This window comes from Haemorhous mexicanus, chromosome 2 (assembly GCF_027477595.1).
Source record: "Haemorhous mexicanus isolate bHaeMex1 chromosome 2, bHaeMex1.pri, whole genome shotgun sequence".
Classification (NCBI taxonomy): domain Eukaryota; kingdom Metazoa; phylum Chordata; class Aves; order Passeriformes; family Fringillidae; genus Haemorhous; species Haemorhous mexicanus.
Genome location: NC_082342.1, coordinates 61,863,942 through 61,882,371, shown reverse-complemented (window position 1 = coordinate 61,882,371; position 18,430 = coordinate 61,863,942). Strand labels below are relative to the sequence as shown.

The window sequence follows — 18,430 nt, the reverse complement described above, 5'->3', positions numbered from 1 at the left end:
GCTCTATACTATTCCTCCAAGTGAGTAAAAGTGAGTAAACTCTCACTTTTAAAATTAGTAAAAAAAAAACCCCGCAACAGAGAATTCCCTTCTCCTTCCCCCACAGCAGTTATAGGAAGGCTTTGTCTAATTCTGCACTTCACATACATAAAAATGCATTTCAGCAACAGCACTGTGTGCATTTTCCATACCCAGTGAACTAGGCCATTATAAGATCTCTTACACAGCAGAACATGGTCAAAGATTTTTTTTTCCTTTTTTTAATTCCTAGCAAAAGTAAATGGACTTTCTGTAATTATAATCTATAATCAGAATTGATTCTGTTTTGATGATTAATACAGCTCTAACGTACAGACCCGCAGCCACAACTCATGGTGTCTGTGCAATTGTATCTTTCAGCCCTTTACTGCTTAAAATTATCCACTGAGGGCCAACATCCTTTCAGATTGCTCTCATTTTCCTCTAGTTGAAGACTCAAACAGAAAAGACACTGTTGATATTTTTGGCTATACCAGCTTTTTGCCGCAGGTACTGGTCCTCAGTGGATGTGGAACCTGAAAGAACACCTGGGACAGAATTTTGTTTTTTTCCCCTTGTGCCCAAACATTTTAAAGTGAAATTATGTAGTAGAATTAACCCAGGCATATTGTCTCAGACACTCCAAAGAATTTGTATCTCTAACACAAGGGGTGTATCTGAGTCAAACCTTTGGCTGTTTGGAAGACAAATTAAGTCCAGCATCTTTTGTTTTAATCTCTTAGGCCTGTACACACTGGAACCATACACTAGGCAATAACAAAGGCACTACTATGATTATATGGTGACATTACATAAGGGTATAGTGCACATCCAGCAGCAGGAGGATGGCATCAGCTGCTCTTTGGGTGCACAGGATGCTCTGAAGTTGCTGGCTGTAAGGGATTTCTGCAGGATCCACAAGGCAGTCTCATCCCTGCCATAACTCAGGAGCTACAGCTTCTCGGCAGTACATTAATAATGAAAATAGTAAAACATAGATGCATGAAAACTCGGATATGACCTGTCAATGCGCACTTGCAGCACAGAAAGCCAATTGTACCCTGGTTTTCCTTCATCAAAAGCAGCACAGGGAGCAGGGTGAGTGAACTGATTCTGCCCCTCTACTCCACTCTGATGAGACCCCACCTGGAGTGCTGTGTACAGCTCTGTGGTCCTCAGCATAGGAAAGACATGGACCTGTTGGAGTGGTCAGAGGAAGGCCACAAAAACGGTCAGCAGGATGGAGCACCTCTGCTATGAAGACAGGCTGAGAGAGTTGGGGTTGTTCAGTCTGGAGAGGGAAGTCCAGGGAGGCCTTATTGAGGCCTTTCAATAAATAAAAAGGTCTCATAAAGACATAGTGAGAGTTTTTACCAGGGCCTGTAATGACAGGATAAGGTGTTAAACTGGAAGAGGGTAGATTTAGACTGGAGATACGGAAGAAATTTTTACAATGAGAATGATGATGCACTGGCACAAGTCATCCAGAGAAGTTGTGAAAGATGTCCCTGCTCATGGCAGGAGGGTTGGAACAGATGATATTTAGGGTCCCTTCCAACCCAAACCATTCAATGATTTTATGATACTATGACCAAAACCTCGGTGCAGAACAACAGCATGGGCAACTCACTGCAATAAAAGCATAATTTAGATTTATGCTGAATGAAAGCAAGCAGTACTAGGCACAAAGCAAACACTTACCTATCTGCCTGGTCTCCTAAGGATCCTATAAATATGGCGAAAGCATTGACTTGAGAGTTGGTGGTCAAGACCTGTGCAAACCTCGCTGGTGGAATTCCATAACGCTCCAGATTCGCGTCACTTAGGACGATAACAAAATACTCGTCTGCCTCCTCCTTGGCGATTTCCCGAATGGCATGCTCTGTCCCTTCCAAGGTATGGTCTCCACTCATGCAGAACTGAGCGTGGGCATGCATAGTCTGTGTGCACAGCATAACCACGTGGAAACATATAAGATGACTTTAGGAACAAGCATTCATTTCAGCTAGCACAGGAGGGAGTAAATTTTCAGTACTGCTGTATTAGGGGATCCATCAGAAATGCAGACAATGCTCCAGATAGAAAAGAAGATGCAGCTTTTTGTACTTAATATGTCATATTTTAAGACAGCAGCACTTAAAAACACGGTTGGTCAAACAATTAAAACCCACACAGGGACCTAATTAGACTGGGTCTTAGGGAAGGTAAAATACTTTGGTCAGCTGCAGTTTGAGTGGACACATTCCTATGTATTTTAAGAAGAAAACAGGTTCCTAATGCTGTGAACAGCTTCTGCATGTTCATAATTTGCACTGGTCTGCCAAATCCTAGTAGTGTCTTAGTTATTACCAAATATCTGATTCCTGACAGTGGCAGTCACATTTAAAAATGATAAAACATTTTGTTTGAGCTGTTACAAAAGAAACACAACATATTCATTGATGAAGCTGTTACCTATGTAGAAGGCCAGGAATTTTAGATGTTACTAAATCAGGTTCTTCCAATCAGAGGAGCTATTTTAAAAATAGTTTTTAAAGGAAGCTCAGGTACATGCTTCCGCCTATCAAGCTGCCAACCATGTAAATATTACAATATACTTAATTTTTCTTCATGCCACTATGGAAAACTTTTGGTGAATACACTCTGCCATTGTGATTCAACATGTTTTCACTTTAGCATTGACACATTTTCCCAATGCTACTGTGATGCATTACTTCTTGAAGGTACCACGCTAAATCACTGACCTGGGATCCCTCTACAGTTTTGAATGAGTCACTTGTGCACTAATAATATCACATGATTTGGGCAGAGCTATCTATATCACTGTATAATCTCTGGAACTTCCCCTATCCTTTGACAGGAAGTCAAAATGACACATTTAGGGCGTAGAAGTCCAGAATAAGGCATACCCAGCTTCTACTATTTTGGCACAATTTGTCTTCTGCCATGTCTCTGTAAGGTCCTGTTTAAATTTAAGGAAATATACAGATTTTTGCTTTCTTGTCTTTATTTTACTATCCTCATGTTTTGTATTCTGGGACCTGCCAACAATTTTATCTTTGCAGTCATAAAATCCCTAATTACCAGCATCACTTTTACCTTAAGAATCTCTAATCTTTGCTTATTGTTCTTGGGAACTTTGTCACTCCCAACCAAGGCGATGTTGAAGCCATCTCCCGAATGTCCAACAATGTCGTACTACAAGAAAGAAACATCATCAGTCACCTGTTCGTCACAAATGGCCCTTGGCTCACAATGAAATAAGACAGATCAAAGGCAATTTGCAATTTTCAACAGAAGACCCCAAGTGCTGTTCCCTGTTTCTGTTTATGAACTGTTTAAGGGAACTACTTGCAATTTCTCACTGACACAAAAACATAGGAAAGCATTGCTAAATAAAGAAATTAAGGAACAGTTCCTTATTTCCATGATCTGTTTTTCACATCATCCCACCAACTGCAGAGTGGTGATGTGTAAGATCAAGACCTTGTCCTCTCACATTGTCCACCTATTTCTTTTAAAGCAGCAATTTCCATCCTCTTGAGTCTGACAAACAAGAAGCACATTGTTTGAGAGTAGGTCCTATGTTTGATGAATCTTTTTGGTGACCTCATTCTGCTCTGAAAAAAAAAAAAAAGTATTACAAATCCCCTTTCTTGAAAATCAGCACTCCTTATTTTTGTGCATAACTGATCAAAGCCATTGCTGAAAGTATGTGGAGAAGTGAATTCCAAGAGCCCCTGTATGTTTTCAAAGGAGATGGTGTGCACATCATTCTCCTGTGAGACGCTGCAAAACTGACACATAGAACTGCAATAGATCAAATATCCAGATGAACAAATAAAGCAATATTCGAAGGCCTCTGTTTCATGTGAGAGCTTCATTGTTACATGAAAACCAAGACAAGCTGAGTTATGGCAAGGTCCTGACCTGCCCTTTGTGTTGTGGATGTGGCAGTCACCCCAGGGAGAATTCATGAGCAGGACAAAAATGGATTTAAGAGTTGCCTACACCAAGCAAGAGAGCACAGTGTATGGAATCTGAGCCCAGAGAGACTGAACTGGCAGTTCCTCAGCATGAACATGCCTGTATAACCCCCTGCCTAGCTGGCACACACCTGCCTTTACTTGACAAGGAGCAGTATTTTACCTTTCTGTTTTCTTTTTTTCAAGTACTGTTACAGGCTCCTGCTGGGTTCACCATCCCTAATTCCCACATAATCATTTGGTTAAAGGCAGGTCTATTCATCATAGTTTTTCTGTCTTTTCTTTCCTATTGAAAGATACTTCATTTGGTGTAAGTCAGGTCCTAGAGAGAGGAGAAATGGTAGTCTTTACAGACAAAGCTCTTTTTGTTTCCACATCACTAATTTGCTTAACAATGTATCAAAAGAAAGCTAGAGCAGCTGAAACAACACTTTTAAAGGTGACACCTCACTCTTTTAAAGAGCAAATGTACCACATACTGCAGATTATTTCACCCAAGGTCAGACCATTTTATGACAGCCCCACGTAAACCAGACTTCCTTCCCCTAGGAAATCTTTATATAATCTAGTCCCCACACAATCCCGTTTCTTTCTGCTCCGTTGGCTTTTCCCATTTCTGCTCTCCTCAACTCTTACATGCCTAGTATTTGCTACCAAGCCTCACGTAAAGCTTTCTGTCTGCCACATGCTTTCTCTTCAAAACCTATTTCTTATTACCAATAATGATTCAGACTCTCTCTTGATGGATATGAAGACATGGCAAATGAAAATATACAAATGTTGAGAGTAATGCTGGGATTACATTCAGCATACTTCCTAAATAAAACAGGAATATATCCTGTTTAATAAAATCTGAACCACAAACAGGAATGTGTGCATGACTTCTGTTTAAAAAATTAGAGACTATTCAAATCAGAGGAACTAAATAAAGCAGAGGTTTAATGGAGCAGAAAATATACAGTGCTCGTGGTTCCTATGCAATGTCAGAAATGCCCACACATCTTCAGGGTAGGCTCTTAATTATGAAACCATGCACATTCTCTACTGAGCAGTTTTGCATTCTGTATCACTTTTAAATCAACAACCTAACTATGTAAAGCAAAATACTGCCATTCTCCTGTGTAAAAAGGCTGATCCCTTTGTAGAGGGCCCCTTCCTGGCTTCCTGGATGTCTCCCACTGGTTGTCCTTGTGTCAGCTCTGCCATACTGAGTTCATGGGAATAGCCCAAACTTTGCTGTTTGGGAATATCATTGTGGTTCTTGACATACTCCAGTAAGAGACCAAGCTTTCATCTCAAACAGTCTGAGTTTAAACTCAGTGTGACAGCCTGTGTAAGGGGAATTGCTGTAGCTCCTGATGAAACACTAGATGTTGACCCTACAGCAGGGCCCCCTCCACATTCTTGCACAAGGCAAGAACAGACAACCTGGTTACAGGCAAGGCGAGGCTGAAATGATCTGAACAAACTATTGCAGGCATGGAAAGGCATCCACCTGGGAACATCATGTCCTGTCTGCTCCCTGCTCAGAGAGCTGCTTATTATTCTTTGTGTGTGCCCATGCATGCACCCGATACGATACGTGTGCTTATCTTTAGCAGATGTTATCAGTTTCCTTGTTTCTTTGCTGACAACTTACTATGCTATTTGTGATTTAAGAACGTTTGGCGAGGCAGCAGGGAAGAAGTGGCAATTTGATTCATCCTGACTGCTGCATTCTGGGTCAAGTAGGGCCTCCTGAACAACAGAGGGAGACCCTGCTGCGCTGGGGAAAAGAGGAGTTGTGGTCAACAGCCCCCACGCGCTGGTCCTCCTGGTCCTCTGATCTCTCTGGAAGCCAAGCCAAGAACCAGGAGTAGCCAAAATCTAATGAGTGTGAGTTTGGTTTTGGGAAGCTCAGCTCCCCAAACTGTGAGGCTGGATGAGTTCATAGCAAGGGAATGTAGCTGCACTGACTTGGATTGACTTAAATCAACATAAGACTGCAGGCTGGGATCCTCTCCCTGGGAGGAGGGAGGCTTACAGCAAAGTTCTAGAGGTGACAGAAGAGAGGTGTTTGCCCAGGGGAATGTATGGAATCTGTCACAATTTAGGAAAACAGAGTCTGGGAGAGGACCAAAACTGGAGCAAAGAAGTTCACTCTGAAATGGCAAAGAATGAAAAACTCCCCTGCAGGAAGTTACTACCTCCTCCTGATCTGTGTTCTAGTAAATTAACCCTTAGTGATTTCATGTTACCTTGGTGCACTCATTGTAAAGAAAAGGTGCAGACAGCTCCTCAGCCCTGGTCAACTGGGAAGCCCAACACATGCAGGCACATGCAGACTCTGTCAAAACCAGTTTCCTTCCTTTGCAGTAGCTAAAGACGAGCACAGAAGAAGGACCTTTGAAAAGCAGGGATCCAATCTAATGCTTTTACCCCATAAATTCCCTAAGGAGGATTTATGTGGATGGAGTTACAGGTGAGAGAAAAGCTGTGATACAATCTTACTTGAAACTGACTTCGGTTTTCTTTTACAAAATTGCAAGCAAAGGCTCTCAGGACAAATCCAGCAGCAAAATACATTTGCCATAGTGCAGCTTAATTGAAATAATATATTATTGTGGTACACCAGAGCTTGTTTTCTAATAGCCTCAGGTACACTGAGACAAGGACTGCTCTATTCAGGGTACACAACATGTAAACATGTATCTCAAAATAGCACCATTTTGTTGGTTTCTTTCCATAGGAAAAGGTTAAAACAATCTCTGTTCCACTGCCACATTTTGCACTGAATGGATAGTTGCTGCTGCCTAAAATGGGTAAAATGGAAGACTTTGTCTTCTGCAGCTGCCATGCCAAAAGGTTTCATTTCTGAAGGCATTTAAAAAGCTGAAAGAAGAAGTGTGCTGAATGTAAAAGGCAGTGTGAATTAGACTCTGCTGGAGGGCTAGATCTTTATAAATCTCTTCTTTGGACAACACTGAATATTCTATTTTTCTGAATTTATTTTAAACCTTTTGTTTATTATTTAAAATAAACTATTCTGCCAAACATGTGGACCATTTCTTCTTTTTCTGAATTAGCAATGCTGCCTCCACAGTAAATTTTACAAAAACAGAATGCTGGAAGAGGCACATAAAATCTTCAATATCCCTTTAATATAGCTATAAATAACAATTCAGGCTTTTCCTACCAGTTACATAATATGGTATTTACTGAGTCACAATGTTTTTAAGGCTTCATAAAATTGCTGTTGGATAATTTAGTGGACATGCCTCCTCAATCTGCCATTATGTGTGCAAATCACAGTAACTGGGGATGATATAAAAACATACAGTTTGTGACAGACATAGTACTACCTCAGATAAGAAAGAGAACAAACTGCCCTTCTGTGCATTGTCAAACAACTGGCACCTAAAACGGGATGTTCAGAAGATGGGCCTCCTGTTTTCCCCTTGACAAAGAATGATTCACTACCTGCACTTACGGGAACTGGAAGTAGGGAGGATATCCCATGTGAGCATAAAAAGCTGAAAAATACCTGCTGCACTTGTCTGACTTTATAAATGGTAACTTCATTACCTGCTTGGTGCAGTCACATACCCAATACTCAGCTCTTCTGTATAAGAAGGCAAGAAGAAACCATTTTCTACCTTCACTCAGTGCTGTTAAGATCATCAGACAATCAACATCATCCTTGATACCAAGGGGTACCACCCATGGGCAAAGCTTAGCTGGGTAGGGTAAAACAGCCAAGGAAAAGCCAATCTGATTAATTCAAAACTGTATGTAGCAGAGAAGTAAACCAAGCACCATCAGAAAGGTCATCCTGAGCAAAAGCCAGGAATTGCTTTCCAAAGTCTGCACTGCAGTTAGATAGCTGAAGAGAACTTTACTATGTAAATCCCCTTTGCTTAACAAGCTAGATGAACCCCTAGGTTCAACACATGTTTTACAAGATACCCCTCAAATTTGCAGCATATGTTGTTGTGAGCCAGTGCAGATGGGGCTACAACAGGAACAGATAACAGCAGGCGTATCTGAAGGCCAAAAAAGTCTATTTTTATAAAACCAGGGAAGAAGAGCATAAGGAAAAGGAAGAAAGAAAGAAAGAAAGAAGTGATCAACTGCAGATTTTTAATTAACACTACAGAGTTGTGTATTCTTCTTTTTCAAAGGGTTCCTCTCTTAGATATGAGAAATGTATGCTACTTTTGCAGACATACCAAACCTTCAGCTTTGTCCTGAGAAAAATCAGCAGCATCATGCAAAGTGTCAAGTGTTGAACAGAACAGAGTCAGTGATATTTTGAAAAAAAATCACTGCCTCTCCTGCTCTCTGAAGCCTGACCCATAGATTTTAAAATCACAGAACTGAAGTGAGTTTGTAATGATCTTAACTAATTCTCCACAGTGTCCTGGCTGCATGTCAAGTTCTACATGTCATTCATTTCTTTAGCATGCACTTGAGGGTTCTGGGTTCTCAGCTTTAGAGCTGCACTGGAAATAAGGACAAATGGTTATCTGTCATTGTGTTACAACCTTCTCTAGTGTTATCACTTTCTAAGCCATTGTCTTCAGCTGTGTGAATGTAACATAATTTACTGTTCAAAATAAGAGCTGAATGAACAATTGTCTCCTGGTCACCATTTCTGTTTAAGTCAAGACTTTATCAGCTTTTTGATTTTTATCTCTTCCACACTGAGCAGTTCTTACTAAGTAACTTGCTTAGTTATTTAGTCATTCCTTGTATGGGGACACTTCCATACCCTTTGCAATCTTTGTTACCCTCTTTTGTTTTTCATCTCTCCAAGAACTTTTGTGAGATGGGGGAGCAAAACTGCACACATTACTCCTAAAGTGAATGCACCATGGATGTTTATAGAAACTTTCTCATGTATTTTCCTTTATTCTCTCTTCTTAACAGTTTAGAACTTTCCATTAGCTTTTTTGACAGCTGGTGAGAACAGAGTGTTCAAAGAACCACACAACATAATTACAAGACATCTTTGTTGGGCACCAGTCTATAGCTGGGAGTGAGGACTAACAGAAAGCTGAGACTTTCTCACTGTGTACTTAAGATCTAAATTTTTTTCTTCCACCTGCAGTACTTTACATTGAAAATCACTAAACATCACCTATCATTTTACTTCCTCGTCAGCATTTATGGCTAGGTCCTTATCCAACTTCTTGTAGCTGGATTTCCCCTGTTACTTTCTCAAATAACTTCATATAATTAGCAACTTTTGTCACCTTTTCATTCCTTTTAACAGATCACATGTATATACAGAACAAAAGAACAGCATGGACTCTGGCACACATCCCACCACAGCTCTACCACTGACCCACTAAAAATGACCATTTGGGCTGTTTCTTGTATTTTTAGCAGTATTTTGTTTATCTAAGGGATTCCTCTTTTATCCCCAAAAGCCTCTGGAAAGGACTTTGTCAATTGCTTTTGGCTAAGGAGACTCTACCTACCTACCAACCAACCAACCAACCAACCAACCAACCAACCAACCAACCAACCAACCAACCAACCAACCTTGTCTGTAACACACATAGATACCTTACTTCCCTTTACAAAACCATGTTGACTACACCACAGTATATGATATTTATCCTTAGGCTCACTACTTTTCTGTATGGATGATCCTGTATTTTGCCATACTCTTATCTGTGTTGCTCAGATATGCCTGATTTACCGAGTTACAGAAATCATCGCACTGCATAATTGCACTGTCACTGTAAATATTTGTCCTTAACTTTTCTATTATCAGTGAGCAGGAGTTACATGAACAGCAGAACCAATAAAGCCCTGATTTCCAATTATTTTTTTAATTACGTTTTAGTTCCTATACGGTTTCTCTGGGCTAAGGTAGAAGTTTATGGTTTCAGCATTTTTCTCCAACTGGATTACACAGCATCACTCTCTACCCAGCCTATTTTCATTATGTTTTCAGGAACGTAGTGACTTTGGGAGCCAAACCATAGTTTCAAATTTGTCTGAAATTCTGCAACATGCTCCATTTAATGAAGTTTAAGGACAAGAAAGCATTACTGCCGAAGAAGATGGTAGCACATGCCCTGTTTTCTTAGGAAAAAACATAATGCCTGTCTCCTCTTATAGACTTTTCTCTTGAAAAATAGAAGTGTGCATTATTAGGCTTTAGAAGACATTCTAAAAGCACATGCCTGATTTTGTACGTGAGATTCTGTGGAAGAACAGAAACCTGTAGAATCACGTTGTTGAAGGAACAAGGTGAAGCAGACCTAGCTGAATTGATCTGGACTAAGTTTCTATTAACTTTCTTTAGGAGATTTTATGTTTTGTTTAGATATATTTTAATTCTTGTGTTTGATATGCTCTTCAGTAAAGGTAGTGGACATTTCTATTATTCCATTAAACACAGTCTATGTCCAGAATTAACTGGAGACTATCCTATCTTCCTTATGGCTAAAGAAACATGGCCTAGACCTTGTTTAGGCTTACTGAGACAAAAAGAGCATTATATTTATTTACATTTCATTTGCAGGCTACAATTAAGTAACATTTGGAATCTAGTATGCTTCAGTACAAGAAATTATTTTGTGCTTTCAATTAACTAGAAGAGAGAAGGGACAAAGAAGTCTGGTCTCTTCCCATGACCAAGTACTGCTGTGTGCTCTCTGGGCGGATGGTGGGACGCGGCATCTCTGCATGACCTGAAGCTCATATTTACTTGTGTTTTGTAGGCTTAAGTGTTTCTTCTCAAAGAAACAGATAAAACCAGAAAAAAACCTCAGCAAATCTCACTAAATCAAAGTCTTAGACTGAATACTCCCCTGCTGAAACGTGTAATGCTTCTTACCCTCTCACTAGTATTATTTTTCAGGTTGTTAGAAATAGATTAATGTCTTTATATCCTTGTGGGAATGAATAATATTCTTTGGCTAGACTGACTGCTGAAACACTTTTTCCAGTGCTGCACACAGGCTGTGCAATAACCCCAGAGCTCCCAGCCCAGCTGCAATTACCTTGAATTTGTGCTCATAATTCTCAAAAGCTTCCATGACCATGCAGACGGCCTCCATGGAGCGCTCCAGGCGCCCATCCACGCCGTTGAAGCGGTACATGCTGCCGGAAACATCCACCACCAGGCGCAGGCGCTTGGGCTTCTGCTGGGGGCTCCCCGGCTGCCAGGGAAACACAACAGAACTCAACCCACAAGAAATGCAAATGCTAAACATCAGTAAAATTAAAATATTCCAAAAGGAAACCTAATGCACTTTGCAAATCAAGAAAATTTTATCCAGTAAACATTGTTTGGTTTTGCTGTTGTAGTTTTTTTTTCAAGAACAAAAAACACAAACATTTTTCTATTTCAAACCAGTTATTTGACAGATAACTCAGCTCATTGCTTCCTCTCACCTTCAATGACTGGAAACAAAATACCTCAAAACATTCCACACATGCTTGTCAGGAAAAAACATTTTCTGTTTCAGTTTTGATTCTTAACATTTTATTTCAATAAAGAAACTCTCAAATTTGGCAGAAAGAGCTCTTTCTGCTCTTTTCTGCCATTTCATAATGGAAATGCTTTTCCTTGGCATGCAGTACTAACAGTGACTGAATATGACTGTAAAAACTTGTCTGCTGAGGTTAATAACATTCCAAAAATGTTTGAAATCTTGTTCTGATTAACTACTAGTTCCATCTTCATTCTAATGCTGAAACCACTACTTTTTTCTGAAAACAAATTCCATCTGTTCTAACAATTTTTGGCATAGTACATTCAAGGGAGGTGTTTTATTTAGCATGCAATGAGATGGGTCTGGATTCAAGTATGAGGCCATTATATATGACCTGACAAAAAAACCCCAGTCACAATATAAACAAATAGCTAAAATGTTCCTTTTACCTGTAAAGGATTTCTGTACTTTATTTTTTTAATAGACTGTGGCATCCCTGCCCTCCCAGAAACAAAACAGAAGAAGGCCCATTAAATCCTACACTTTTTTCCCTAATAGAATTATTTTTACAAAGCCTTAAAACTGATATATTGAGTAAACACATTTTGAAAAAATGAGAATTGATGATTCAATCACTTTTCCCTTACTGATCTTTCACACGAGCAGTGGCAAATTCCATAAATCATTCAAAGCCACCTAAGGACCAAACAGCATAAAAAAATAATACCAGGGATTTATCACATGTGGGTAGCTGACATGCAAAAAGATGCTGTGCTCAGCCATTTAAAAAAACCAACTTAGTGTACTTAAAAATTGCAATCTGTCATTAAGTATTACTGTTAAGTATTATGGAGTAACTCCACTAGGTTTGGCCAGGTTTAGTTGGTCTGATTCAAGTGGTTTCTCTGTGGCTGACTCACATAGGTCTAACTGTAAAGGCTGCTAAGGAATGGCTGAATTGGGCCATAGGACAGTCAACTTTATCATATCTTAATGGCTTTTACTCACACTTTTTTTTCTATCATAATTTTCATTACTTTAAATCCAAGTATCTGTGGAAGTTGAAATTATTTTCATACCACAGAATAAGGAAAACACATTTGTAAAGCACTTTTTGTTAAACTTCCAAGGGGATCAGCATATTTGTTAACAAAAATTAAGTTAATGAGAAAATATATTTCTTTTTTCTATAAAAGCAAACTAAATAAATGTTTTCTTCTAATTGCCTTCTGACCATTAAAATATGAAATAAGAACATAAAAAACTGTTGCATTGGATCAAAACTTAGCTCTGCCTAGATCTTTCTGAGGGTGGCTAACAGGAAATATTTATGCAAGACTCTAAGAAGAGGTACAGAAAATTTTCCATAAGTGGCTGCCTCTGTGCCAGGGACATACCAAGCCAGACATATTTTTCTGAGTTTCTCATCCGTATAAACTACTCAAACTCCAAAAAGATGCACTGTACAGCCACTATGAAATCAGCAAACTGGTTAAGCTCTTCTCCACCTTTCCCTGGTTCCTGTTGGATACTTACTTGTGGCTCAAGTTCTCCACGTCGTTTATATATGGCTTTTTCTCCTGTCAGCCCATCAATGATTTTGGCATCATCTAGCTCTCCAACAGCTTGGTGTCTTAGCCACTGTCTTTCTTTACCCTTGGCCTACAACAGAAAAGATGTGATGTGAGTGTGTGTCAGACAATGTACGGCCTACTGCACATGACATACACATTAATTTCTTTGTAATGATGAGACAGTTTTGGCATAAGTCAAAGAAATCCAAACACATGTTCACAGCTGTCCTGGTCTTCTCTGAAAGAAAAATCAACACTGACAAATACCATGTTCCCTCTTTTTTCAGTAGTTTCATTTATGGGAGTATAACTGGGAACTGCAAAAAATGTTAACCCTTCCTCTTACAAATATGCTGAAAATGTGTGTGGAAGGCCTGTTCAGAGACACATACAATTGAAGGGACACACAACCTGACCATTTGTTATGTGTTACCAATCCACACAGAACAAGAAAAAGTCATGGGGTGACTTGAAAAACTAAACAGCATCCATTTTATCCACTTTAGGCAATGGTAAATGGTTGATTTTAAAACAGTATTAACAGTATAAACTAATTATTAAAAAAACCCCTACTTTTAAAATTGTGATACTCAAGAGATAGTCCAATAAGCACTTCCTTTGTTTTAGTTGAAAGGACATTGGTTATCTACAGCCTGACTTGATGAAAATACATTACAATCTATGAACTCAAACATTCATGGAACACCTGTACGCAGAGCATGCAGTTAAGATTGAAGACTCAAGTGTTATAATATTATAAGCAACATATTTAAGCATGTTTTCAAAGGTTAGCTTCATCATACATAAGGCAGAATAGGTTTATAATACATAAGATCTCCTAAAGACAGCAAAGTCTGTATATATGGGGTTTATGGTCTATATAATTTGTTTAAATCTTCGTGTTAAAATTGCTCATCCTAGTAGTAAGCCCAACAAGGAAAGACAATTTTGAATTTGTCTACATACAATGCTTTTGCCCTCTCAGCAAATTGTTGGCTAGCAACTGGAGGAAAATCAAATATCCAACAGGACTCAAACTGCCTTAAACATTGACTTTTAGGAATGAAAATCAATTCTTCTCTGATGAGCAGGAAGCATTACATTACAAATCCTCAGTAAACTGCAGGCCTGGGATTTGAAAGGATGAATCTTTATAGCTCTGTACAGGCAGGTAATGACTTCTTCAGGTTCAGAGAATCTTTGATTTTGCTTTGGACTAAATGTATGAGGTTTTGTTTCAGTGTGTAGAGAAGGAGTTCTGGACTTCAGACTACTACCTATAATTACTCAAGATTATTGGACTACTTGCCCATGAAAATAAGTGGGCAGAGAGACTACAAAGCCACAGAAAAGTGTTTTGATTAACAAAATCAAAAGCTTTACAGATGCTTCCTGATGGGAAGGAAAAACAATGTTCCCAAAAAACATAGAAACCTCAACCTTTTAGTAAATCACGGAAGGGAAAGTTGAAAATATTTCCGAGGTTGTGAATTCAGCCAATTGTGTTTTCTGATACATTTCCATGGTGCTGCAGTCAGCTGAGCTTTAAGCCACTTTGGCAGTGGGGCACCCATGAGTTTGTTTGTACCACCAGCTAGGAACTTCTACTGTCATTAAATATGCCTGGGATGAAAGTTAAATCCCTTCTTCCACAGAATCACTTACCCTTTGTTGCCTTCAGAGTTGCATAGCATTCACTTGTGAGTTCCCAGTGACCTCTACATGTCCCACCAACAACACCCTTTAGTTTAAAAGCATTTACAATTTTAAGAGAAAACCATCACTAATATATATACACACATTGTTTTGATAACATATATACACTCCTTGGTCTGTAAATGTCAGAGAAAAAGTTGTGTATGTGAAGTTTTCACCTCTAAATATGTAGCTTGTAATGGCAGACAATGTATTAAACACAGCCAGTTGTGGTCTGCATTTGTTTCTGGGAAAACATTACACAAAAGTTCCCTTAGCTGCTGAAATCATGAAAATACTACTGACAGGGCACAGCTTTCCAAGCCATGCTTATTACAGGACTGCTACTATTTTACTCTTGCTGCAATGACCAGACCCTGCCCAGCAAGGTCAGTAACTCAGGCTCAGGATTGCCCAGTTTAAACGTAGGAGCCTAAATGATGCTCAGAAGCTACAGGGACAGCTGCCCCAGTTCTCTCTGCAATCATCAATAATAAGAGAAGTACTTTTGGAGAGCAAGTCACCTCACAATAAAGAAGGTCTTTCTGAGTGACTGACTGACCATAACCTTTTGAATTTGGAGTTCAGACAGACAAGCTTCAGGGGAGAGAAGAAAGAGCCCATCAGTGACAGGATTTCCTGGACTTCTGGCTTTGCTACTTCTACAGAAGATAAACAAAAACTCATTATGTTTTGATAATGTTGTTCAAAGAGCTGACAGAGATCAGCAAGTTATAAAAAGCAAAATGAACAATGAAATTACATTCTCAGACTATGTTTATGTATCACTTTGAAGGATCTGCCTATTCCAAAAATTTCTTTCTGTGACTACTAACTTTTGGCAAGCCACAGACAACTGGAACCATATCCCAGCCTCTTGATTCTAGGGAGATAAAATTTAATCCAATTATTATATTTTAAACAAACCCACAAAAATAACAATAAAAAGGCATATATTAAAGAGAAAAACCAGGTTAAACGAACATGGGTAACATATTTTGATTATGTGAACACAGTTTGAAACAAAGCAAACTCAAACATTTTTCAAAAGCCAAATATGTTCCATACTGAGTTGGTAATTTGGGATTTTCACAAAGTTAAAAACACATAGACAATCAGAGTTGCAAATTTTTACTGCAATGAACTTTGCCATTGGTTTCTTAATTGAGGTATGAGGAATGACTGACTGACAACAGAAAGAAAACTGTTCTACTTGAGAACTCAGGGTGCACCCAGGACTATACAGAAAATAATGGGAGACAGATGCACAGCTCTTCGTGAGGGCCAGATGAATTACAGTGCTGAAGAATTCAAACAACTTTTTTTCCCTCTCAAAAACATCACATGAAATGTGTTTGTACTCAGCTTCCTTATTAACAAAAGGCATTTTGCAACTATTTAACTCCTATCACAATTTATCTTCATTTTTCTAGTTCATCTTCTAATAAAATCCTTACCGAAATCTATATAAATTTTATAAAGTTAAAATTTTTTTTTCACTATTGCTCTTATTCTTTGCCTAGCTTTTTCAAATTCAGTAATTTGTTTTATTCATCATAAATTACATTTCCTAACTTTGTGGTTAGCTGTTACAGGTTTTGGCAGGAAGTCATCAACGTCTCATAAAACACAGCAGCTTATAAGACTTTGCCTTGATATTAAAATGACCTTTTTGAAAAAAGCAAGAGGATATCCCTCCTTATATTAAAATATGTTATTTTTTTATTATGATTAACATGACCTCTGAATGTAAGAATTTTGACTCCAAGGGACAGGTAAGACAGACTTAAAAAAATGCTTCAAACTGAAGATTTACTTATTGACTTCATACCCAGAGTGTGCTTCCAATAGCATGTGTGCTAAAAACCCACCTAGATATAAATGTTGTAGACAAAACTGAGATTTACACCCAATTTTTTTTCAACAGAGACCTGTCTTTATAAGCCAAAAGTCTGTGTCCTGAAGTGAAACACATATTAACTGCATGAATCGCCTAATTATGCCCAACTTAAGTGTTCATTACAGGAGGAGTTCTCTGAATTGGTTCATTCATAACAAAACTGGCTAAGGGTTCTTTGGGTATATATGTGATTATAGTAATGCTGTTGTAGCTACAAAGGTTTAAAGGTAAAAATAATGCAAAGAAATGTGACCCTTCTTACTTGCAATACCAGGGGATTGAATTTCTTTGTCCAGGAGGAGGCTGTTTATCATACAGACGGATTACTTTCTGTATTTCAGTTTTATTGCTTAAGACACAGCACAGTGAGTAATAAACTAAGGTGTATATATACACTAGTGGTTAGCAGCCCTCAAAAGAAATACTTATAGTCAAATATATCTTGTAAGGAGTAAATCACTTTTCCTATAATTTTCACTGAAGATTAGCAGGTGCCTCCTAGAAACAATGCAATTACAATTTTATTTACCCTGTATATGAACATTAGTATTAAAAAACCCCAGAACGACAACCACGCCAGTTACCAGAAGAAAGGCAAACTGGTGGTTTCAGTGAGTTTCCACTTAGGAGATTTGGGCTATACCTATTTCTATCACAAAGAGATAAAAAAACCCGAGAAAAAAAATCCATGTTTTCAGCTGCATATATAGTAAAGCTCCTACCTGGAGTGGGTGTCTCTTTTAACATCTGTAGCATTTGCACTTCACAGCTAAAAAATACTCTTGGACTGGAGGTAAAGACAAAGACTGGGCTCTACACACCGTCACAAATTCTTTTCATAATGTGTAGTAGTATTTTCTGTCACAAAACTGTGCTCCTGAGTAAGTAATCTATGTAAGGTGTGGAATGGGAATAATGGAACGTGTAGAGATGAGCACTGGGATTCACATGTAGGCTGCCTTTTAAAACAGTAATATGAAATTGTTTTCTCTAACTGATTATAACCCAAACTTGGTTTTAGCCTACAAAAGTATCACTACCAGATGTTAACAGGATATTAGTAGGATAGTATTTGGGGCTGATGTAATGACCTCCCTGTGTTCCTTTATCAAAGAATCTAAGACTACCTGCAGATTGTCCAAGATGATGCGGAGTGACTGAACTTGACGTCGGACTGCTCCAGAGAACCTTTCGTAAGTGGATGCATCATATTCACTCATCTGAATCTCTTTCAATCTAAAGGAAAGAACAAGGAGCTAAGAACAGTTTAGGAAACATGCATATCTTCCATTTACTAACGTAAACTAAAAGTTTATTTACTTGGTAACAGGGAAATTTAGACTGCAAGAAGCACACAGAAGAGACGAGCCAGAGAAGTGGCAGCTGCTCTTGTGAATTTTTGATATGGCAGATGTTCACTAATGTCTACAGGGACTATCACATTAAAACTTATTGAAGTTACTAATATATGACTCTCTCCTAATATGCTTTAAAGTTTGAGAAGTAAATCAGAGGTTCTGAAAAATGTGATCAAATTTGAAAGGTTTTGTTGGCTCAGGTGTTGCTATCTGTACAAAAAAGGATCACAAGTTCATTACTTCACTGTCGGAGTATTTTAAACATATGCTGATTCCTGCTTCAACACAAAGGTTAAGTAAAATACTATAAAATCTGTCCTGGAAGACTTGAAAATAGTATCTGTTTCAAATACTTATCTCTGTGCTTCTTTAAATGAAGAAACCTTGAAACCAAGAAGTTTTAAATGAACATTAACAAAAACGTGCTCCCCCCATAGAAAATGAGTCATGCACTATCCTGTCCAGA

At 38.6% G+C, this 18,430-nt stretch overlaps 1 protein-coding gene across 2 annotated transcripts in view; it reads right to left on the bottom strand.

Moving 5' to 3' along the window:
* VWA8 (von Willebrand factor A domain containing 8) overlaps positions 1-18,430 on the bottom strand; it is a 182,733-nt gene that overhangs the window by 2,420 nt on the left and 161,883 nt on the right. Inside the window, exons 40-44 of one of the 2 annotated variants that reach the window (XM_059839092.1) lie at positions 17,734-17,842; positions 12,974-13,099; positions 11,003-11,161; positions 3,118-3,216; positions 1,720-1,958 (exon numbers count right to left, since the gene is read on the bottom strand). In XM_059839092.1, the coding sequence (XP_059695075.1) occupies positions 1,720-1,958; positions 3,118-3,216; positions 11,003-11,161; positions 12,974-13,099; positions 17,734-17,842 (732 nt within the window). Of the gene's footprint in view, positions 1-1,719; positions 1,959-3,117; positions 4,327-11,002; positions 11,162-12,973; positions 13,100-17,733; positions 17,843-18,430 lie in introns of those variants that run through there. The other variant, XM_059839093.1, reaches the window with a different exon arrangement.